Source organism: Sciurus carolinensis, chromosome 11 (assembly GCF_902686445.1).
Source record: "Sciurus carolinensis chromosome 11, mSciCar1.2, whole genome shotgun sequence".
Taxonomy (NCBI): Eukaryota; Metazoa; Chordata; class Mammalia; order Rodentia; family Sciuridae; genus Sciurus; species Sciurus carolinensis.
In genome coordinates, this window is record NC_062223.1 from 77,291,796 (window position 1) to 77,315,749 (window position 23,954).

Below are 23,954 nucleotides of genomic sequence, written 5' to 3' on the forward strand. Positions count from 1 at the left end.
CTGGCCATTGCCTCAAAATGGCGGCAGCCACGTGTAACCAAACCTGCAGGTACTGTGACATTGAACTTCTAGGCAACAGCAGGCAGCTGGTGCTCCACTAGCAGTCTGTGGTCAGTCTGCTGGCTGCTGTCGTAGGATCGGCAGGTAAACCTCGGGTGGTGGGTGATGGGTAGGTGAAAGGCAGGTGATGGACCCGCAAGAGGCAGGCAAATGGTGAATGGTAGATGCCAGACAGTGAGCAATCTGTACTCAAAAAGTAGTTGATATGCTGGCAGACTGCAGGTGATCACAGTAGACAAATAGGGTAAACAGCCATGGATCGATAAGCAGCAAAAACTGCCTCACCAAGAAACAGATATCCTCTGCTTGAAACCCGAGTTGTGGAGCGACAAGGAACACAGCCTCCCTCTAATCTGCCATCTTGGATCTCCTCTTCGGGTTTTTGTGGCACATGATTGAAACATGGACAACTTGCTCAAATGTGAGTGGGTGAAAAAGGGTATGATCTAATGCTATTAGGCTATTTGGGGAAACCCAGCAAGGCCGGTTTGTTCACATTCTTGTTGGCGTTTCTGGGCAGCATTCCTTGGTACAGACAGGACCCCTCCTGAAATTGCAGGTATTAGGGGTTTGTATGATCTACTATTAGAAAAAGTAAGGAAAAGAATTTCTTTAGGGTCATCTCCAAGACAGAAAAGGCAGGAGGGAGGGAGCTGTTTAGAGAATATTTTTAGAGCATACGATCTACCTCGGGAAGAGAAATTCTGGTTTTGAAAGCGGTGCAGGAGAAGATCAGAGAGATAGATTTTGATTTTTGAGGCCCGAAATGCCCCAACATTAGTCTAGTTACTTAGGAAATAACAAGGACTGTGGGAGTTATGAGCCAGGAAAAGGACAAAAGCAAAAAATATATATCTTAATATCTCACCCATATAGAAGAAAACACCAACATTATTCATGTGGAGATTTAAATGGAGGGCTGGAGTTGTGGCTCAGTGGTAGAGCACTGCAGACATTGCCAAATGTTCCCTTGCGGGTAAAAATCATCCTTGATTGAGAACCATTGAGACAGATGTAGAGTTGAGTTAGGACCTATTGGTGTATCAATAGGTTCAAATTGGTGTATCAGTTTGAACACATCTGATTCTTAAATCAGTGAAGTGAGATAACGTTTATATGTATAGGGCTGAACTTAGCATCTGGCATACAGCTGTTAGTAAATAATAATTATTATGATGGTAAAACCCAATTACTTTTGTGCCCCGCTGCTTATCTTCTGAAAGTAAAATGCCCTTTGGTGTAGCATCTGATCAAATTGTTGAACAAGAACTTCTAAGATCATAAAAGACATTGATTCCTTTATGCAAGCAACATAGGCTTCAGTTTTGTTTTCTCCCCAGCTATGGATTTATTTTTCTTCCCCTTGTGTTCTTGTTTGAATTGGGCAGAGATTCATTTGCATCTTCTCCTGTCATAGTGTTGTGTGGTGGTCTTTGCATACTCAGAACCTTTTTTGTTTTGTACTGGGGATTGAACTCAGAGTCACTTAACCACTGAGCCACATCCCCAGCTCTTTTTTTTTTTTTTTTAATGTTTTTATTTTGAGACAGGGTCTTGGTAAGTTTTAGGGCCTCACTAATTTATTGAGACTGGTCTTGAACTTGTAGTCCTCCTACCTCAGCCTCTGGAGTTGCTGGAATTTCAGTGTGAGCCACCACATCTGGCATAACCTCTTGAATTAGACTCTTGTCTTGAAGATTGATTTATGCTTACAGGAATTAGACTTACAGAAATTGGAAGGGAAAAACTAAGGATTTATTGTTATTGTGGGGTTTTGTTGTTATTAACACTGAGGCAACACCCTATCAGAAATATTTGTTTCTAACTTTTTTTGCAAAAAATAATTAAAACTATTAGTATCTTATAATTGCTTTGATATATATATTGTTATTTAAATTTTATTGAAACCCCTGATTCATAATGTACTATAAGAGCACAGCAAGAAACTATGTTAAGTACTATGTTTTATGTTATCTCATTTACTCCTTCCAGCAGATCTATCTGCAAAGTAAGAAGCATTATCCTTACTTTGGAGTAAGCAGATGATGATTCATTGCTCAGTATCATGTGCTCAGTATCACCCAGATTTATATTCCAAACCTGTTATTTTCATAAATGCCATGCTACCTCCCCCAAACAAGGAACATATGCCTTCACCTTAAATTTCTTTGTATACCATGTATCTTTTTTTTTTTTGCATTAGGAATTGAACCCAGGGACACCCTACTATTGAGTTATACTCCTAGCCTTTTTTATTTTTACTTTTTATTTTTGAGACGGTCTCTCTCTTAGTTGCCCAGGCTGGCCTTGAATAAATTTCAATGATCTCTAAAAAAATTTTTAAAAGATCTAAATGTATGAATGACTTTTTCCTCCTGCCTCAACCTCCTGAGTAGCTGGGATTACAGGCATGCACCTTAGACTATGAATCTCAACCTATCCTGTACCCATAGGATAAAAGCGTAAATATAGAACACTGGAACTGTAGTAAGTCATGTTCTTGTTGTTGCTAATGAGATCTAGCCCAGTTTCTCTGGTTTTCTTTGGCTATTTTTGCTCTTCTGGTCCAGTGTAGTTATACTGGGATTATGAAAGAATGGAGAACTATTAGGTTTACTTTTTTTGTGACTACTTTTTGGTTAGCTCTTATGGTTTCATATTGCTTAAGAAAACAGAGCAGAGTTAAGGACATACCTTAGTGGTAGAGCTCAAGTCATGAAGTGTATATTTGGTAAGTGCCAAGTAAAGGCAGATTTACTTGAAAATCAAGAGCGATGATATCTGATAAGCAAAAGTCTAAAAACTGCCTTGTGATTTGTTTGTTCTACACTATCAGCTGAAGAGATTTTTAAGTCTAGAATTGCCTACAACTATTGTTTCTGTGTAATTTGTATTTTTTTAGCTGAGAGAAGAGAAGTTGCAAGAGGAAAAAACTTCTGAAGATCAAATTCACAAGCTATTACCAGAGGACACAGAAACAGGGAAAAGGAAAATAGATGAACAGAAAAAAAGAGATGAGCCATTAGGACTGAAAACAAACCTGGAACATGTAAGTATATCACCTTCTTGATGGACATCTGCCTCAAAAATCAGCAATTACCCAGGTGACATGGATCTGGAAGTCCTGTTAGTGAACTGAGACCAGTAATGATCATTATATGCAACTTAAAGATTGTAGCCTCCAGATGAGAGCTGGAGAAAATAATTTTTCAATGAACAATGAGATCTGTGGAAAGATTAAGGGAACAGTGTTGGGGGGGAACAGTGAGTGAGAGAATAAAACCTAGTCTAGTATATATACCATGTGTGATGTTTTATGTATATATTGACATTTTTACTTCCATGTTGTTCTTTGACATTTAAGTTTTATACTCTTTTTCTTTGCAGTACTAGGGATTAAAACCAGAGGTGTTCTACCACGAGCTACACCCACATCCCTTTTTGTTTGTCTGTTTGTTTTTGTGGTGCTGGGTATTGAACTTAGGGTTTCATGCATCCTAGGCAAGCACTCTACCACTAGCTACATCCCCAGCCCAACCCCAGCCCTTTCTTTTTTTTTGAGACAGGGTCTTGCTAAGTTATTGAGACTGGCCCTAAACTTAGATCTCTTGCCTCAACCTCCTGAGTCACTGGCATTACAGTTTTGCCCTCTATGCCTGGCTCCTCAGTTTTATACATGTTATATTCTCAACTAGATTTCCTTAAAGCTTATATTTTACTTGTCTTTATTCTTTATAATTCCCTAGGTAGAACAGTGGTTAGATATAAAGTATGGTCTCAATATTAGATAATTTAAACTTACTCAAATTATAGATTGCTGTTTTAGTAAATTTTTTTGCTGCTGTGACCAAAAGACCTGGCAAAAACAGCATAGAGGAGGAAAAGTTTTTATGGGGCTCACAGTTTCAGAGGTCTCAGTCAACTCCATTGCTTTGGTCCTGAGATGAGGTAGACCATCATGGTGGAAGAATGTGTCAGAGGAAAGCAGTTCAAGACATGGCAACAAGGAACCAGAAATAAAAGTTTGATCACCGGGGATAAAATATATACCCCAAAGGCATGTCCCCAGTGATCTACCTCCTTCTGCCACACTCTGCCTGCCTACAACTACACCCAGTTAATCCATTCAAGTGGATTAACACACTGATTAGGTTAAGGCTCATAACCCAATCAATTTTTAATTGGGCCAAATCTTGACTGAATATTTTTCATTACTTATTTACCAAGTAAATTACTGGAAAAAGTTGTAAGTTATGTATTTAACTTCTATAAGAAAGCACTTTGAGAAGATCTACTAGTGTGCTTTCAAGTTCTGTATCTTAGGAACCACAAAGGGCAAAAGACTGCTACTGGACAAGGATACAATTTAGTTAGAAAGGCAAGAATAAGATATATGTTGGTCTTATACATACAGTATGTCTTCTGACTAGTACCTTACCTGGCTGTGATCTGTGGTCTGTGAACTGTGGCTCTGCCTCTTCCCCTCATCAGGACTGTCTGTTAGAGCCCTCAGACAAAACAACCCAGAAATACCTTTCTTTTTAGGACAAACCAGCCCTGATAGAGTTATTCTTCTCCATAATCCTTTGATAAAAAGAGCTGGCTGTGCCTGGCCTGCCAGATTCAACTTTCCTCTAGGAAATGATCTAATATTAATGCATGCCAGGACTGGGAATTTGCTCTAATTATGTTTTCTTTTACCACTGCTATATTTGAAATAGAAAGCAGGTGCATCAACCTAATTCTAATCTTGATTCAGAAAGTACAAATTCTCAGATTCCTTTATTGGTAATAACCAACTTCACAAAATTTTCAATGCAAAAACACCTTGAATAAAATCTAACCTGTGGGGGCTGGGTTTGTGGCTCAGTGGTAGAACACTTGCCTGGCATGTGTGAGGCCCTGGGTTCAATACTCACACCACAAATAAATAAATAAAATAAAAGATCCACTGACAACTAAATATATATATATATTTAAAAAAATCTAACCTATGAGCATACAGGTTTTAGGTTTTTGCAATTTTTGCCTTTTTCCCTATTTACTTGCTTTTATATTTCTGAGAACTTTTTAGTTAGTACTTTTTCTTTTTTTGGTGGTGCTAGGAATTGAACCCAAGGTCTTGTGCATGCGAGGCAAGCACTGTACCAACTGCGCTGTATCCCCCTGAGGATTTTTAAATGATGTTAATTGTACTTTAAATATGTCTCAAGAGGTTTTGGTATTGAGTAAATGATTTCATTTAGTTTAGCCAAGACTGTATTCAAATTGTAACTCAATAGAATCTCAAATGGTCCCAGAGGAAAGCCAGCCAGAACGATTCAGTGATTCTTTTTTATATAGGCAGTATTGTGATTAGAACTGGACTGATCATATCACTCTCCTAATCAGAACCTCAGTGACTTCACTTTTTCCATGAAATTAAATGAGAATTCTTCACCCCAATATTTAGGTTCTTCCTTAACTATGATTCTAGATTCTTTCCATTCTTGATTATATCCCCAAACTCTTGGGAACAGAGGTGTTTGCTTTCTCCAAAATATGTACTCTTTGCTTTCTCTCCTCAGGGTGCATTGTCACCAGCTTACACCTGTTAAGGCTATTCACCTCTCTGTGTCCTGTTCAAAAGTTGTCACCTTCATGGAACCTAAAGGGATTTCTCATTTGTTTCTCCAGTTCTGTCATCCACCCTCTCTTCCTTGCCTCCACAATTAGTAACTTTTACAGAAATTATTTCATTCTCCCTTATATTGTGGTTTTTTGTGTGTGTTTGTATTTCTCTGTGGGACCACAAATTTGTTGAAAAATTTCTTACCAGTTTTTAAATCTCATAGAGTACCTTGCACATCACAAGTTTTTGATAATATATTTGTGAAATTGAACTTGGATGGAGGGAGAAAGAGCTTTTTCTCCAAGCAGAGATTATCATCTGTTATTTTTTTTCAGAATGGAAATAAAATAGGCACAATGTTTACTGTATAATTTGTTGTGGTGAAGCTAATCCAATGTTATTATGACTTGTTGGAAAACAAATCAGTGTATTGAATCTTTACACTAAAGATTATAAAGCAAAAGTGAAAAATTACTATTCTATAACCTAGAAGTAACCTTTGTAAACATTTTGGTAAGTATCCTTTCAGAACTCTTTTCTGCATGCATTATATATACATTCTGTTCTTTTCCTTCCAGAAAATGCAACCTCTTTTATAACCTGTTTTTAGTTAATTACAAATCATGGCAATCTTTCTCTGTAAATTAAGAACCCACATCATTAATGATCTCCTAATATTCTTTTCAATGTGTGTGTGTGTGTGTGTGTGTGTGTGTGTGTGTGGTTCTGGAGATTTAACCCTCTCCTGATATTTTTGACTGTAGAATTTATTTTTAACTAAATTAATCTATTGATAGTTTGCTATCTTAAATACCACTGTGATGAAATCCATTTTCCTCTGTAGTTCCTTAGGAATAAATTGCTTTAAGTGAAGTGACCAGGTCAAAGGAAGTATCATTTTCAACATTTTTTATATTTATTAGTCATTTGTCCCCCAGAAAGTTCATATATACTTACACTACTTCTAGTGGTACAGGAGAGTATTAAACTAATTTTCTTATTCCTTGCCTACTCTAGGTATTATTAGTCTCTTAACTTTTTTTGGTACTGGGGATTAACCCCAGGGGTGCTTTACCTCTGAGCCATATCCTCTGCCTTTTTTATATATATTTTTTTTAAATTTTGAGACAGGGTCTTGCTAAGTTACTTAGGGCCTAGATAAGTTGCTGAGGCTGGCTTTGAACTCACAGTTCTGCCTCAGACTCCTGAACTGCTTGGGATCACAGGCATGCACCACTGCTCCTGGCTCATTCTTTTAATTTTTTAGGTTCAACATTGTTTTACCTGTTCCTGCAGGAGTTCCATTTATGCATGCTTTTTGCCCTTTTAATAATCCATAGTGCTTTATCTAATGACCTTTACAGCCTAGACCCAACTTTCTTTCATGACTTTTCTCCTGTCAGTTCTTGACATGGAATTCCATGAACTCTACCACAACCAAATGACTTTCACTCTTTACGTGTACTATAGCTTTTAAAACCATTCTTTTGGACATGTTCTTCCTTTTGTCTAAAATTCCCTGTCTGCATTCTCTGCCTGTAAACTATTAATTGACCTTTCAGAGTCATTTTAAAGGTCACTTTCTCTGTAAACTCCCCCTCCCCCCAATTTATTTTTATCTAAGGGGAAAGACGAGAGGTAAATATTTTCTTATCTCAAGATTCTAGGTTTTTTTTTTATTTATTTTTATTTATTTTTTTTATTTTTTTACATTTACATAGGGTAATGATGTTTATTTTATTTTTTCCCTCCCCCCACCCCTCCCACCCCTCTTTTCCCTCTACACAGTCCTTCTTTCCTTCATTCTTGCCTCTCTCCTTAGCCTAACTCTAAACCTAACCCTAAACCTAATGCTAGCCCCTCCCACCCCCCATTATATGTCCTCATCCACTTATCAGCGAGATCATTCGTCCTTTAGTTTTTTGAGATTGGCTTATCTCACTTAGCATGATATTCTCCAATTTCGACCATTTGCCTACAAATGCCATAATTTTATCATTCTTCATTGTGGAGTAATATTCCACTGTATAAATATGCCACAGTTTCTTTATCCATTCATCAACTGAAGGGCATCTAGGTTGGTTCCACAATCTGGCTATGGTGAATTGAGCAGCAATGAACATTGATGTGGCTGTATCTCTGTAGTATGCTGATTTTAAGTCCTTTGGGTATAGGCCAAGGAGTGGGATAGCTGGGTCAAATGGTGGTTCCATTCCAAGTTTTCTAAGGAGTCTCCACACTGCTTTCCAGAGTGGCTGCACTAATTTGCAGCCCCACCAGCAATGTATGAGTGTTCCTTTTTCACCACATCCTCTCCAACACCTATTGTTGCTTGTATTCTTGATAATCGCCATTCTAATTGGGGTGAGATGAAATCTTAGGGTAGTTTTGATTTGCATTTCCCTTATTACTAGGGATGTTGAACATTTTTTCATATATCTGTTGATTACTTGTACATCTTCTTCTGTGAAGTGTCTGTTCATTTCCTTAGCCCATTTGTTGATTGGATTATTTGTATTCTTCGTGTAGAGTTTTTTGAGTTCTTTATAGATTCTGGAAATTAGCACTCTATCTGAGGTATGGTTGGCAAAGATATTCTCCCACTCTGTAGGCTCTCTCTTCACATTTCTGATAGTTTCCTTTGCTGAGAGAAAGCTTTTTAGTTTGAATCTATCCCAGTTGTTGATTCTTGCTTTTATTTCTTGTGCTATGGGAGTCCTGTTAAGGAAATCTGATCCTGAGCCAACAAGTTGAAGATTTGGACCTACTTTTTCTTCTATAAGATGCAGGGTCTCTGGTCTGATTCCGAGGTCCTTGATCCATTTTGAGTTGAGTTTTGTGTAGGGTGAGAGATAGGGGTTTAATTTCATTCTATTGCATATGGTTTTCCAGTTTTCCCAGCACCATTTGTTGAAGAGGCTATCTTTTCTCCATTGCATATTGTTGGAACCTTTGTCTAGTATGAGAAAATTGTATTTATTTGGGTTTGTGTCCATGTCCTCTATTCTGTACCATTGATCTACCTGTCTATTTTGGTACCAATACCATGCCGTTTTTGTTACTATTGCTTTGTAGTAGAGTTGAAGATCTGGTATTACAATACCCCCTGCTTCGCTCTTGCTACTGAGGATTGCTTTAGCTATTCTAGGTTTTTTATTCTTCCAGATGAATTTCATAATTGCTTGCTCTATTTCTGCAAGGTACATCATTGGGATTTTAATTGGAATTGCATTGAATCTGTATAGCACTTTAGGTAGTATAGCCATTTTGACGATATTAATTCTGCCTATCCAGGAACATGGGAGATCTTTCCATCTTCTAAGGTTTTCTTGAATTTCTTTCTTTAGTGTTCTGTAGTTCTCATTGTAGAGGTCTTTCACCTCTTTTGTGAGATTGATTCCCAAGTATTTTATTTTTTTTGATGCTATTGTGAATGGGGTAGTTTTCCTAATTTCTCTTTCTGAAGATTCATCACTTATGTATAAAAATGCATTGGATTTATGAGCATTGATCTTGTAACCTGCTACTTTACTGAATTCACTTATGAGTTCTAAAAGTTTTCTGGTGGAATTTCCAGGTTCCTCTAAATATATAATCATGTCATCAGCGAACAGGGATAGTTTGAGTTCTTCTTTTCCTATTCGTATCCCTTTAATTTCTTTGGTTTGTCTGATTGCTCTGGCTAGAGTCTCAAGGACGATGTTGAATAGAAGCGGTGAAAGAGGGCATCCCTGCCTTGTTCCAGTTTTTAGGGGGAACACTTTCAGTTTTTCACCATTTAGAATGATATTAGCCATGGGCTTAGCGTAGATTGCCTTTATAATGTTTAGGAATGTTCCCACTACCCCAATTTTTTCTAGTGTTTTGAGCATGAAGGGATGCTGTATTTTATCAAATGCTTTTTCTGCATCTATTGAAATAATCATGTGATTCTTAACTTTAAGTCTGTTGATATGGTGAATGACATTTGTTGATTTCCGAATGTTGAACCAACCTTGCATCCCTGGGATAAAACCCACTTGATCGTGGTGCACTATCTTTTTAATATATATTTGTATGCGATTTGCTAAAATTTTGTTGAGAATTTTTGCATCGATGTTCATTAAGGATATTGGTCTGAAATTTTCTTTCCTCGATGTGTCTCTGTCTGGTTTAGGTATCAGGGTGATATTGGCTTCATAGAACGAGTTTGGTAGGGTTCCCTCCTCTTCTATTTCATGGAATAGTTTGAGAAGTATTGGAATGAGCTCTTCTTTAAAGGTTTTGTAGAACTCGGCTGAGAACCCATCTGGTCCTGGACTTTTCTTTGTTGGTAGGCTTTTGATGACCTCTTCTATTTCATTGCTTGAAATTGGTTTATTTAAGTTGTGTATGTCCTCCTCATTCAGTTTAGGTAGTTCATATGTCTCTAGAAATTTGTTGATGTCTTCGAGGTTTTCTGTTTTGTTGGAGTATAGATTTTCGAAATAGCTTCTAATTATGTTTTGTATTTCACTCGTGTCTGTTGTGATGTTTCCTTGTTCATTCCGAATTTTAGTAATTTGAGTTTTCTCCCTCTTTCTCTTTGTTAGTGTGGCTAAGGGTTTATCAATTTTATTTATTTTTTGAAAGAACCAACTATTTATTTTGTTAATTTTTCCAATTGTTTCTTTTGTTTCGATTTCGTTGATTTCGGCTCTGATTTTAACTATTTCCTGTCTTCTACTACTTTTGGTATTGGTCTGCTCTTCTTTTTCTAGTGCTTTGAGCTGCAGTGTTAAGTCGTTTATTTGTTGATTTCTACTTCTTTTTTTGAATGCACCCCATGAAATAAATCTTCCTCTAAGTACTGCTTTCATAGTGTCCCAGAGATTTTGATATGATGTGTCTTTGTTCTTGTTTACTTCTAAGAATTTTTTTATTTCCCTCCTGATGTCTTCTGTTATCCATTCATCATATAATAGTGTATTATTTAGTCTCCAGGTATTGGAGAAGTTTCTGTTTTTTATTCTGTCATTTATTTCTAATTTCAATCCATTATGATCTGATAGAATACAAGGTAGTATCTCTGTCTTCTTGTATTTGCTAACAGTAGCTTTGTGGCATAAAATATGGTCTATTTTAGAGAAGGATCCATGTGCTGCTGAGAAGAAAGTGTATTCGTTCTTTGTTGGATGGTATATTCTATATATGTCCGTTAAGTCTAAATTGCTGATTGTGTTGTTGAGATCTATAGTTTCTTTATTCAATTTTTGTTTGGACTATCTCTCCAGTGGTGAGAGAGGTGTGTTAAAATCTCCTAGTATTATTGTGTTGTGGTCTATTTGAATTCTGTAATTGAGAAGGATTTGTTTGACGTACGTGGATGAGCCAATGTTCGGGGCATAGATATTTATGATTGTTATGTCTTGCTGATTTATGCTTCTCTTAAGCAGCATGTAATGTCCTTCTTTATCCCTTCTGATTAGTTTTGGTTTGAAGTCCACATTATCTGAGATGAGGATGGATACTCCAGCTTTTTTGCTGTGTCCGTGTGCATGGTATGTTTTTCCCCATCCTTTCACCTTTAGTCTATGGGTGTCTCTTTCTATGAGGTGAGTCTCTTGCAGGCAGCATATTGTTGGATTTTTCTTTTTAATCCAATCTGCCAGTCTGTGTCTTTTGATTGATGAATTCAGGCCATTAACATTCAGGGTTATTATTGTGATATGATTTGTATTCCCAGTCAATTGACTCATATTTGTTTTTGACATGATTTGGTTTCTCCTTTATTTGGCTATTCCTTTAGGCTAGCGCCTCCTGTTGCTGATTTGCATCATTGTTTTTCATCTCTTCCTCATGGAATATTTTGCTGAGAATGTTCTGTAATGCTGGCTTTCTTTTTGTAAATTCCTTTAGCTTTTGTTTATCATGGAAGGATCTTATTTCATCGTCAAATTTGAAGGTAAGTTTTGCTGGGTATAAGATTCTTGGTTGGCATCCGTTTTCTTTCAGGGCTTGGTATATGTTGTTCCAGGCCCTTCTAGCTTTTAGGGTCTGGATTGAAAAATCTGCTGATATTCTTATTGGTTTCCCTCTGAATGTAATTTGATTCTTTTCTCTCGCGGCCTTTAAAATTCTGTCTTTATTTTGTATGTTAGGTATTTTCATAATAATGTGCCTTGGTGTGGGTCTGTTGTAATTTTGTATGTTTGGAGTTCTATAAGCCTCTTGTACTTGGTTTTCCATTTCATTCTTCAGATTTGGGAAATTTTCTGTTATTATTTCATTGAATAGATTGTTCATTCCTTTGGTTTGTTTCTCTAAGCCTTCCTCAATCCCAATAATTCTTAAATTTGGCCTTTTCATGATATCCCATAATTCTTGTAGATTCTGTTCATGATTTCTTACCATCTTTTCTGTTTGGCCAACTTTGCTTTCAAGATTAAATAATTTGTCTTCAATGTCTGAGGTTCTGTCTTCCAGGTGTTCTATCCTATTGGTTATGCTTTCTATGGAGTTTTTAACTTGGTTTATTGTTTCCTTCATTTCAAGTATTTCAGTTTGTTTTTTTTTTCAGTATCTCTAACTCTTTATTGAAATGATCTCTTGCTTCCCGTATTTGGTCTTTTAACTGTTGATTGGTGCGATCATTTAATGCCTGCATTTGCTCTTTCATCTCCTCCTTCAATGCCTGCATTTGCTCTTTCATCTCCTCATTAGCTTCCCTGATCGTTTTAATTACGTACATTCTGAACTCCCTTTCTGACATTTCTTCTGCTGTGCTGTCATTGGGTTTTATTGATGTAGTATCTAGGTTTGTTTGGGACATTTTCTTCCCTTGTTTTCTCATATTGGTCAGTTGTCAGTGGGACCCTGAGATATTGCAGTTTTCCGCTACTGGCTTATAGTGTCCCGGTAGATTTCCAGTGTATCACCTCCCAGCCTTCAGTAGCCTGATGTCTTGGAGGAATCTGATAAAGCAGCTCATCCGAAGAAAACTGCCCCTAGCCCCCTACTGGTTCCACGGTTTGGAACTGGCTCTGTGCGGAAATGCTGTCACTGTGGGCCTGCGCCGTGCAGCTGGCCGTGTGGGAGGAGCCCACTGCCAGAGTGTGGAAGGCTACCTTGGGAAGACTCTAGCTGCCCTGCCCGGCTCCAATAAGCCACCTCTATCTGGGCCTGCCACCCGGGCCGAGCTTTACCCAGTGGGCAGACTCACCCGTGGCTCTATTTCAGTCCGAGTGTCTCAATGCCTCCCCTACTTAACTCCTGGGTTCTGGAGCAACTAGGGGTGCAGTCTCCCTCTAGGCCGCCATCTTGGATCGCCCCGTGAAGAGAGCCTGCAGCCGGAGTGGGCAGAGCCGCCTGAAGAGGTCTCTGGCTGCCCTGCCCTAATCCCAGAGGCTGCTTGCTGATCGCGGCTCTCCGCTGGTTCGTTGCCGGAGTACGCTGCGCTGCAGTGGCTCCGGGACTCGGAGCCTGCTCTGTTCAGAAAGGCTCTCACTAGCGGGCCAGTTCCGTTCCGAGAACCTGGAGAAGCTTGCTGTCGATTCTAGGTTTTTTGATAGTAGAAATGTGTAGGGGTAGCATAGCTTTTGTCTAAAAAGGTACTTATTTATAATAATTAAATTTATTTTTCAACAATTAAAAGAAACTTAATAGAATATTTGCTTATAGCAATTAAAATTTTTAAAAATACTAATAATACTTAAATTATTAAATAAATCTATCTTATTTTTGAGTATTTTCTTGTTAGCTAATATATGAGGTACTTTTACTGGCTTATCCAAATCTTTATAAAGTAGAACGATCTTGATTTTATGCTTGAGGAAACTGAAGCTCAGAAGGATAAAATATCTAACTAAAGTGACAGTGATAGCAAGTAATAGAGCTAATATTTGAAGTCTTTTACTTGGTACTGAACTGATGCCCAAATAGGAATTGCCATTATTTATCCCACTGATTCTATTGATATCAAAGATTTTTCTTTTTTCCAAAGTTCAGAAGACAATATCATATCAAATTTGATAATCGGTCAGTGCTATTAAAGTTTCTGCAGTGAATATTTTGGGCAGTAGAGTTCTCTAAGGAATTACACCCTTCAAAACTGAAAGACCTCTCTGTGAATTACAATCCTTTACCTCCTCTCAAGGGCCACTGTTAGGAGATATAGCCTATTGTGTATATCAGCCTAGAAAGTAACAGTGTGTTTAAGGAATGCAGGGCACTCTGATCCGTATAATGCCTGGCATACCTGTGTCTGTAACTTTCACTTTGGTAATCATTTGATCACAGAGCAGTTAATCATTAGATGATTAGATTTGTTTGTTTACCTACTATCTAATGGTATTGGGAATTTTTTTCAAAGGTGGTCACTTGCTCTCATAGTTTATTATCTAATGAAGAAGATAGACACCTATATAAACTCCAGTTCAGTGTAATTAGTTGCTACTCATGAAAAGAAAAAGATTCATGACATACAACCTTGGTATATGTTTTATACAAAAGGTATATTTAAAAATAAAACAATTCAAATGTGAGTTGAAAAACTCTTAAAAAAAGGACTCCAAAGGAAAATGAAGATAAATGAATGAAAATAGACAAGATGGAAAAAACTAACTCTAGAGGAATTTGAAAGCCTTTATAGAGAAAGTGGCATTTCAGATGACTTTGAAAGACCAATGATTATTTTATTGACAGAGAATGCAGCTTTAATAGCACTGACCCATTATCAAATTTGATATGATATTGTCTTCTGAATTTTGGAAAAAATAAAAATCTTTAATAGCAAAGGGAATATCAAAGAATGGTTTTGAAAGGCTATGTACATCTAGAGAGTGGAAAGTAGTTTGACTGGACTGGAGTTCATGGAGTTTTGTGTGAGGAATTGGGGAGGGGAATGTAAAAGAAAGTTGGGTCTAGGTTGTGAAGGTTATTGTATCATGCTGCACTGTTTAGCCTTCATTCTGAGGTCACCAACAGTTGAGCAAGGGAGTGAAGAGAATTTTCTTCGTGTGCTGGAAAGATAATTCTTGTAATATGGAGGCTGTTCAAGGAAAGAAAACCTGAAGAAAGTGAGACAGTAAATAGATTATTGCAATAGTGGAAGTAAAAGATGATGAGGATAAGGTAAGGCATTGCCAGTGAATATAAATGGGAGGAGTTAGATCTGAGAGATGTTTTAGTAGTAGAATGGAGTAGAGTAGAAATTGCCTGGAGACTGTTGCTCTGAATTTAAGAATCATCTGTACCCATCCATTAACTCTGTAATGGTAGGCAGATTAACTACTCTGTCCTTGTTAGCTATCAGTGACAGATAATAATCTATGTTTTAATGGGATTGATATAAAGAATAAGTGAAATAAATATTTAGAAGTATTAGAGTACCAAAACCTTTATACAAATGTTATTATGACTTAGAAGTAAGGGAAATAAAAAAATCACAGATGACTTTGAAGTTTTTTGAATGGGTTGATGGTGGGGATTAGAAAAGAGAAACAGTTTGATGTTGGACCTGTTGAATTTAAGCTACATTTGAGATTGGGGTCTCTAGGGGGGCAATTGGAAAACAGATCGGAACTTAGAAAACAAGAGCTTTGAAACTATAGCTAAGGTAGATTCCACCGGAACCCCACATGGACTCTCTTATCTCCCTTGTCTTTTTGCCAGTGTCCTGCACGTCTCTCAGATTCAGAGAATGAAGAACCTTCTCGAGGCCAGATGATACAGACACATCGCTCAGCATTTGTTTCCAAGAACAACTCCTACTCCTTAGCTTTCCTGGCAGGGTAAGAAACTGATAGTGAATTCAGTCAGGGTTCTTCCATTTTGGGGTGTGAGACAGAAGGAACTAGGAAGCAAAGGTATTTGTTGTAGCTACTTTTGGGGAGGTGGAAGGGGTGAAAAGAGGTGGGAACTGGATTTTCAAATATGAATCAGAAGGGGCTAACCTGAATTTTAAAAGAAAAATAATATTTAACCATTTTTTGCATCTTCAGTATAGAATTATGCTAATTTCTTCTGCAAAGTTTAAATCTTTTATCCTGGGAAGAACAATAACAAAATCTTCTTCACTCTAACAACATCCATGGATTCTCCCTCTGAACTTTAAAACTCTTCATAGGAAATGAGTTCAGAGTTGATTTTATTTTTCAATTCCTAGGTCTAATTATATCTTTATGGATTTCAGGAAGGCAAACTGAAAAGTTTTTAAGACCTTATCAAGGAACTTCTTGATCCTTTAGACTTTGCAGGCCCTAGGGAGGAATTGGATGGATGCTAGATGCGGGAGGGATAAAGAAGGGCTAGATGGAAGGAAAGAAAGGAATCATTCATTCAGTAGACATTTTGGAAACAGCAGATACTATGTGCCATATTCTGTTTTAATAAAGAGATGAAAAAAGGCACAATCTTTAATTTGTTGTCTTTTTTTTTTTTAAGGCTGTTATCGCTCACCCTCATCCCTAGGACTCAGCTCCTCCTTCCTCCCAGCACTGTGGTAGCTCTCTTTTTCTTGCTGCCCCTGTGAATGCACACCTGGATCATTTCTATCTTAAATATTTTACTGGTAGTCACTCACAAATAAGACAGAAAAAGCTACCAAATTTCAGAATTTTATGGATATATTTCTGAACATTTTTTTGTGGGTGTTATTTTGGAGCAATTTTTCTCTTTTGAAGATTTCTAAGAGTAAAATTCACCAAATCTCCCTTTCTCTGAGATGCCTCCCCTTCTCTAGGTAATGGAGCTCCTTCTCCATGAAGGCCCCTCCAACCCCTCCCAGAATATTTACTCACTCATTTGATATTTATTGAATAGGCATTGTAACCATAACCACTTAGGCTTAATTGATATAATCTGGACCTAGTAGGTGGTTAAGCCAGTGTTCTTGCCATATGTGGTGAAGATGGGACTTTCACTCTGTGTGTATGAGCTTAACTATATATGCCCTCCAAAGTTAAAAAACTGAAGATTGCTTGACTAGAAATTGCCACTTCCTGATTGTGTGTGTGAATTTCTCCCCATTTATAGCAGACATATCTTAATGATTATAAAAGGGTTCTGCTGAAAAGTAAAGAAAATAAATCATTAATTTCAATCAAATCAAAATAAATACTTTTGGAAGCTAATAAATGTTGCCTTATGAAACCTGTGACTATTATCTTATAATTTGAAATAACTTAGAAAAGATAAATTTATAATAAAATCCAAATGGGATACTAAGGTAAAACCATCCCAATTATTTGTGTAGATATTTGAATGGGTGAATTATTTATCCTCATTTCCTGTGTCTATCCTTGTACTCTTATAATTCATTCTTTTAAAGGGGGGGGTAGCAAGTTGATATGTCATTACATAAAATGCTTTGCATATTCTTCTCTGAAGAGCAAAATTGTATATATAGAGGAGTGTGCTTTTGATTATGTGTGCCTCTGGAATATCTGTCATATTATCTTCTTTTCCTTCTCCTAGCCCATCCTTGCCTTCACCCTGTATCATTGAGCCAATTAATAAAGGAAAACATTCACTTTTGACTTTACTATTAAGAAAGTTTGTGATCAATATTATACATTTCTGGATTTTAGAGTTCATTTTCTTACAAATATTCAAGGTTGGGTTGAGTTCAATTATTAGTATAGTTATTAAGACAATTTAATTGGATCCTTTCTGCCTGTGGACACCCTCAGGAAAAATCGGTTCTCTCTTCCCAGTGTCATCATTTCTTCTCCTAAAGAACCTAAATAGCTGAGAAGCTCCTTATTAGAGGATCTAGCTTTCAAACAACTGATGAGTATCTGAGGAGCTATTGTGAATAAGGGAATATTCAAAGACTGTGTGGTAATGTGATATCCAAACACCAAGTGCTCCAGGGTTTTTTGATTTGTTATTTGATGCTGTGGAGGAGATTGGAACCAAAGAGGACTGTTTCAAGAGAAGTTTCTCCAAGACCAGGTGCCCACTTGACTGTGGAGAAGATCTTTGTTGGTAGCAGTAAAGAAGATGCAGAATAAGATCACCTGAGAAATTACTTTGAACAGTTTGGGAAGTTGAAGTGTTTGAAATCATGACTGACTAAGGCAGTGGCAAGAAGACAGCGGCGGGGGCTTGCTTTTATGACCTTTGATGATGGGTGAGATTTTCATTTAGAAGTACCATACTTGATTCCTCTGCTTCCTGATGACCATGTGAGCCACTTTCCTCTGCCACAGTCTTCCACCATGATATTCTTTCTCATTTGAACCCCAAGGAATGGAGCTAGCCTTCTATGGACTAAGACTTCTTCTAGAACCACCCAAGCCTCACTGAAGGAAGGGTTCAAGACTGCTCAAGGAGATCAGTCTTTGGAGGCATAAGAAGCGAATCAATCTTGATCAAGACATCTTTTATGGAAAATTATGAAAGATAGTGAAAAAACCCAGGAGGAAGTAAATGAGAAAGCAAAGAATGCATATCAACTTTAAGCAATATGGAAAAGAACCAACAGGATATTTGCTGCACCCTATATCCAGAATCCATTGATTTGGAAAGTAAAACAATTTACAAGTTAAAAAAAGAACTAGGAAATAGCATAAATTCTTCAGAAGTATTGATTCTTGGACCCTATGTTTCCAGGGTCCTAGGTTAGACTCCTTGCTTCCATGCAGCAAGATGTCCTCTCCTGCAAGACTGCACTCAGCATCCAATGAAGAAAATACTATGGGGTTAATGAGATAAGATCAATACACAGACTCTAGGGTTCTTTGTTATGTTTGTAAGGACTCAGCCCTTGTTCAATAAGGATCTTTTATTGAATGTTGTATGATTATATTTCCTGATCAGAAATTAATCCTGATTGCAGGATTCAGTTACATGTTGATATTGGTATGCTAAAATGATGTTTTGCATTAAGACAGATTTGTTCTGCAACCTCAGAAACCCTTGTGCACATTTAATTCAGAAAGCTTCCCTAGATTCAAAACAAAGCAGAACTTGCTGCTAAGGTAATGACTCCCTTTAGACTACCTCTCAAAATAAATAATGATAATATGCACTTTCTGGTCCCTCCATGTGTGTTACCTCATAAGAGCACCAACTTAGAGTCAAGAGGTCATAGGGCAAGCTTTTTTCCTGTCACTTACTTGGAATGTATATTTTGAGCAGTCACTTACCTTCTCTGAACCTCAGGATATATATTTCTATAAGACGGAATTAGTAATAATCTCAACTGTCTGGGGCTATAGAGACCAAAAAATACATTTTCAAATTTATTGTTTTCCCATAGAGGCAGTGGTATAATATTATTGATATAGTAATTGTGTTTTATAATATGGAAAGATGATTGATTCAAATCAGTGTGTCAAAGAATGTCCTTACTTATGATCCTGTAGAAAACTGGTAAAGATCATAACCAAAAATTAATAATGGTTACCTGAAGCAAAGGGAATTGTAAATGACTTTCCTTCCTCATATGTTTTGGTACCCGAGTTAAGAAAAAATAACATTGTTATCAGTGTGTTAGTTTAAAAAGTAATGTTATCTGAAATACAAAAATTAAAATGTTTATGTGATTTAAAAAAAGAGAAAAATACCACACTGTGAATTGTCACAACTATGAGTTGAGGAACGCCCTGTCAAAGCAAGAGATGATGAATGCTTTGTCTAGTCAAAGAGGTTGAAGTTATTTTAGAAACTTTGGTGATGGCTGTGGTGGTGTTCTCATTGGCAGTGACAACTAGGTTTTAAGGAAACTTAAAACTTCAGTGATCCTGGTGGCTTTGGTGACAGACACAGTAGTGGTGTATATACTGGCAATGGAGATGGCTACAGTGAATTTGGAAATAATAGAAGCTATTTTGGAGGTGTTAGTAGTTACTGTGATTTGGTAGTTAACAACAGTCTGAATTTTGGATCTCTATAGAGAGGAAACTTTGGATGCAGAAGCTCTGGCCCCTATGGTGGTGGGGGCCAGTACTCTCAACCTGAAACCAAGGTGGCTGCAGCAGTTCCAGCAACAGCAATATCCATAGTAGTGGCAGAAGGTCTTAATTTTCATGACACAACGCTTTGAAGGAAGGGAGAGCCAGAGAAGTGACAGGGAAGTTACAGATTATAGCCATTATTCAACTCAGCCAGGCACAGTGGTGGCAGAGCTTAACTGCTACCAAGAAGACATGTTTTAGACAAAACTCATGCGTGTAGGCAAATAACCTTCAAGAACTGTGTTTAGGACTAATTGTATAACAGGTTATTTTAGTTTGTGTTTTGTGGAACATGTAAAGCTTTCCAACAAAGGGTTTTAATGTAGGGTTTTTTTGGGCACTCATGCTGTTGATTGCTAAATTTAATATCTTAAATATGTGCTGAATAAATATGTCTTCAGAAAAATACAACTGAATTTACTTGGTAGAGTTATCTTTAGGGAAATAATTTGCTGATGTCGTAGAAACCTTAGGTGGGAAAATCAATTATGGTAATACTGTAAACTGTATCTCATATTTAAATGTACTTTTTCCTTAGATAAGAAAATATTAAGTTTCAGGTACAAATTATTTTTAGGAGAACAATATGGAATTGTTAGTGTTGACAACAAGATGCAGCATTATAGACATTTTAAAAGAATTCAATTGGTGATGGTTGTACAACAATGTAATCATAACTTAAAAATAGTTAAAATGGTAAATTATGTTTTCCCACAATAGTTTAGCACTGTTTATAGTTTTTTAATATTTCAAATAAATATTTTTTTCTGTTAAACAACAACCAAAGAATAGGTTTTCTCTGCAAATTTGCTTTTTGAAAAGATTTCATATGTAAAAAATTAAAAAGTTTTTAATAAGTATATTTGAATCAAATGAATTTGCTATTTGTTTTGTATACCTACTTTATGAACTTAAGCACAAAAGCATAAAGGTAAGGGTGAATAGGCATGAATGATGGGATGATTATTTTGAAAAAATACATCAGAAGATTTTGGCTCTGAGTCTTGCCAGCAGATCAGTTAATTTTCACTTGAAAATTTTGAAGTAAAGAGGGCTTTGTAGCCATGTGATGAAGTTCTGTAGAACTTTGAAAAGGAAACTTCTAAATAGACCTGTAGAGCTGGCCATGGTGACACACACCTGCAATCCCAACAGCTTGGGAGGCTGAGGCAGGAGGATTGCCAATTCAAAGCCAGCCTCAGCAAAAGCAAGATACTAAGCAACTCAGTGAGACCCTGTCTCTAAATAAAATACAAAGTAGGGCTGGGGATGTGGCTTAGTGGTTGAGTGCCACTGAGTTCAATCCCCAGTACCAAAAAATAAAATAGGCCAATAGAATTATAGTTAATCCAAGATCAATTCTAGGTTAATCTCAAAATATTTGCTAGTTGAAAAAAATTAATTTGAATAGTAAGTAGTATGTGTAATTATAAAGTTAACTTCTCATTTTAAATATCTGAAAACTAGATAAACTAATTAATCATTTCTAAAAATTTATTTCCCATCTCGCCTCATCCTTATCTTCCCCAACAGAATCAAACTAAAACTATGACCCAAATTCTTCTTAAAGCTCAGCCTGGAAAATCTTTTGTTAAGCTAGTGTCTTTTCTGTTTCACAAGAGCTCCATATGCAGTTGCATTTTCCTCATTGCTTTGGCTGTCAGGAAATTTAGTATTAGGATTAGTTTAGTAACTGTGACTTTCCAACATAGTCTAACTTAAAAAAAAAAAAATTTTTTTTCCTGTACCCGTCTGATACTTGCTAATGTGGCCTTTATTTTCCACTGAGGCTTAGTCTTTATAGATCTATTACTTTAAATCAGTTCAAATTGTTCTTAGAAGTATCATGTAACCATAGAAAGAAATATAGTCAAATCTTGTTTCTAGTTTACAAAACAAGTGATTTGATAATGACAATACTGCCTCTCCACACAAAAAGTGTATCATAAGTAAATGGTACCTAGCAAGATTTCTGGCACATAATAAACCTTTAGTATTCTTGCTGGTGCTGCTGCTATTTTCTCTTTTTTTGAAAAATGAACTCTTGGAACTAAAAAGGATCTGACGTATCATCTCGTTCAACCCTTTTGTTTGTTTGTTTGTTTTAGATGGGACGACTAAACCCCAGAGAGAGAACATGGTTTGCCAAGTTTTAGACTGCTGGAATAGTAGTAAACTTAGAACTGAGGCTTCTTGGCTTCTTAGTGCCCTTTCCACTATACTCCATTGTGCTCAAACCTTCTTGTGTAGGTCCCTGTGCTGTATCGGCTTATCTTCCCCACTAATATTTAAACTTTTTGAAGGCAGAACAACATCTTGTTCAAAATTACAATTCTGGTATTAATATAGTGACTGGTGCATAGTAGGGATTCTCAGTAAATATTTGTGTAAGGTTTGAGTGAGCTAAGCCTATGCCTCTGGGTAGGTTAATCTGGAACTTTGTCAGAACTGATTGTCAAACTTGCAGCATGGGGCTTCTAGGAGGAGAGCTCTGGGAAATGTGGAAAGATGAATTTAAGGCTAGTGGCCATTTTCTAGATTCAGTTTCATAGGAGTAATATGGGATGGGAGGGGGAGTCTAGTGACTGCATTGATGAAACTTTTTATATTATGAAGTTGCTTATAGCCTTCCAGTGCATTAACAGTGACTTTTGATGATACTTTTTCTACTCTATAAAAATGATTTGTGTTTCACTTAGCAGAAATTAGCTATTGCTGTACCATTTTGTTTTCTAATATCTATATATTTTATGCCTGAGTCTGTGCTTCTGAGTGTACCACATTATGAAACCTGGAGGGGCTGTGCCTTCTATAAATTGTGTGTATAAGGAGAAAGAGATTGAGTGTCTTAGTGATACTGAATGGATGCCCAGTCAGTGTTGGAGTGAATTAAAATGCGCACACCTTCTTGGAAGTATGTCCTTCTTCCTTATAATGAACAAATGGAATATAGAAACTCTCGGGTAGCAGAAAACAAACAAACATGTAAATGGTATGATTTTGAAGAACCACTGCTAAAATTGATGAAAGCAAGCAAAACTAGAGGTGGTGAGGAGTTGGGGTGTGCTAGCCTAGGGGAGGTTAAGGAATATGTAGCAGCATGACCCTGAATGAAATCAGTTGACCTTCTGTCTCTTTTATGTAAAATGCAGAGCTACAAGCTAGGCAGATCGTATTACTCAGTGATTTCTCAAGATTCTTGTCACCTCCAAAATCAAAATGTCTAGAGGTGACTGTTTTGGTCAGTTTTTTCATTCTGTGACCAAAAGACCTGATAAGAACAATTAGAGGAGGAAAAGTTTATTTTGGGACTCAACAGTTTCAGTCCATAGACAGCTGGGTCCATTGCTTTGTGCCCAAGGTGAGCCAGAATATGATGGTGGAAGGGTGTGGCAGAGGAAAGCAGGTAGGACATAGCAGTCAGAAGCAGAGAGAGAGATTCTGTTCACCAGAAACACAAAGGCATGCCTCCAGCAACCCATCTCCTCTAGCCAAACCCTTCCTGTTTATGCTACCACCTAGTTAATCCTTTCAAGAGGATTAATGTACTGATTAAGACATTCATGACCCAATCATTTTACTTCTGAACATTGTTGTTTTGTTTCATGGATGAACTTTTGGGAGACATCTCATATCTAAACCTTAACAGTGACTTATAGCACAGTTTTGAAGGATGGAGGAAATGAGACAAGGGCATGAAGAAATCCTTTTGCATTATGCTAGGCATTTTGGAATACAGCTATAAAAACAGAGTTTTCCTGTTCACAAACAGAATGCAGTAGTGCCCCCTTGTCTGTTGGGGATAACTCCCAAGACCCCAGTAGATGCTTCAAACTGTGGATAGTACTGAAGGCTATATATGCTGAGTTTTTTTTTTTTTTTTCCTGTACTTGCATACCTATGATAGTTTAAATTAGACACAGTGAAAGATTAACAAAAATAACTAAAATAAATAATTAGCAATATACTGTAATAAAAGTTATGTGAATGTGGTCTCTGTCTCTCAAAGCATCTTAACTGTACTGTTTACTTTCATCCTTCTCATGATGATTTGAGAAGCAGTGCCTACGTGATGACACAAAATGAGATGAATGGCATAGGCATTGTGATGTGTGTCAAGCTACTGCATAAGAGTTGCCTGAACACAAGCACTGTTTTACCCCAACAGTTGATCTGATAACTGAGATAGCTACAAAGTGACTAACAGGAGGTTTTATAGTCATCTTTTTTGCTGCTGTGACCAAAGACCTGACAAGAACAATTAGAGAGGAGGAAAAATTTATTTTGGGTCTCACAGTTTCAGAGGTCTCAGTCCATAGATAGCCTCAGGGCTTGAGTGAGGCAGAACATCATGGCAGAAGAAT

The 23,954-nt window shown here is 37.0% G+C and overlaps 1 protein-coding gene across 1 annotated transcript in view; it reads left to right on the forward strand.

The window, feature by feature from the left end:
* Positions 1 to 23,954, forward strand: part of Rnf169 (ring finger protein 169) — a 92,915-nt gene that overhangs the window by 50,261 nt on the left and 18,700 nt on the right. Inside the window, exons 3-4 of the mRNA XM_047516042.1 lie at positions 2,963 to 3,109; positions 15,302 to 15,420. Coding sequence (XP_047371998.1) covers positions 2,963 to 3,109; positions 15,302 to 15,420 — 266 coding nt within the window. The remainder of the gene's footprint in view (positions 1 to 2,962; positions 3,110 to 15,301; positions 15,421 to 23,954) is intronic.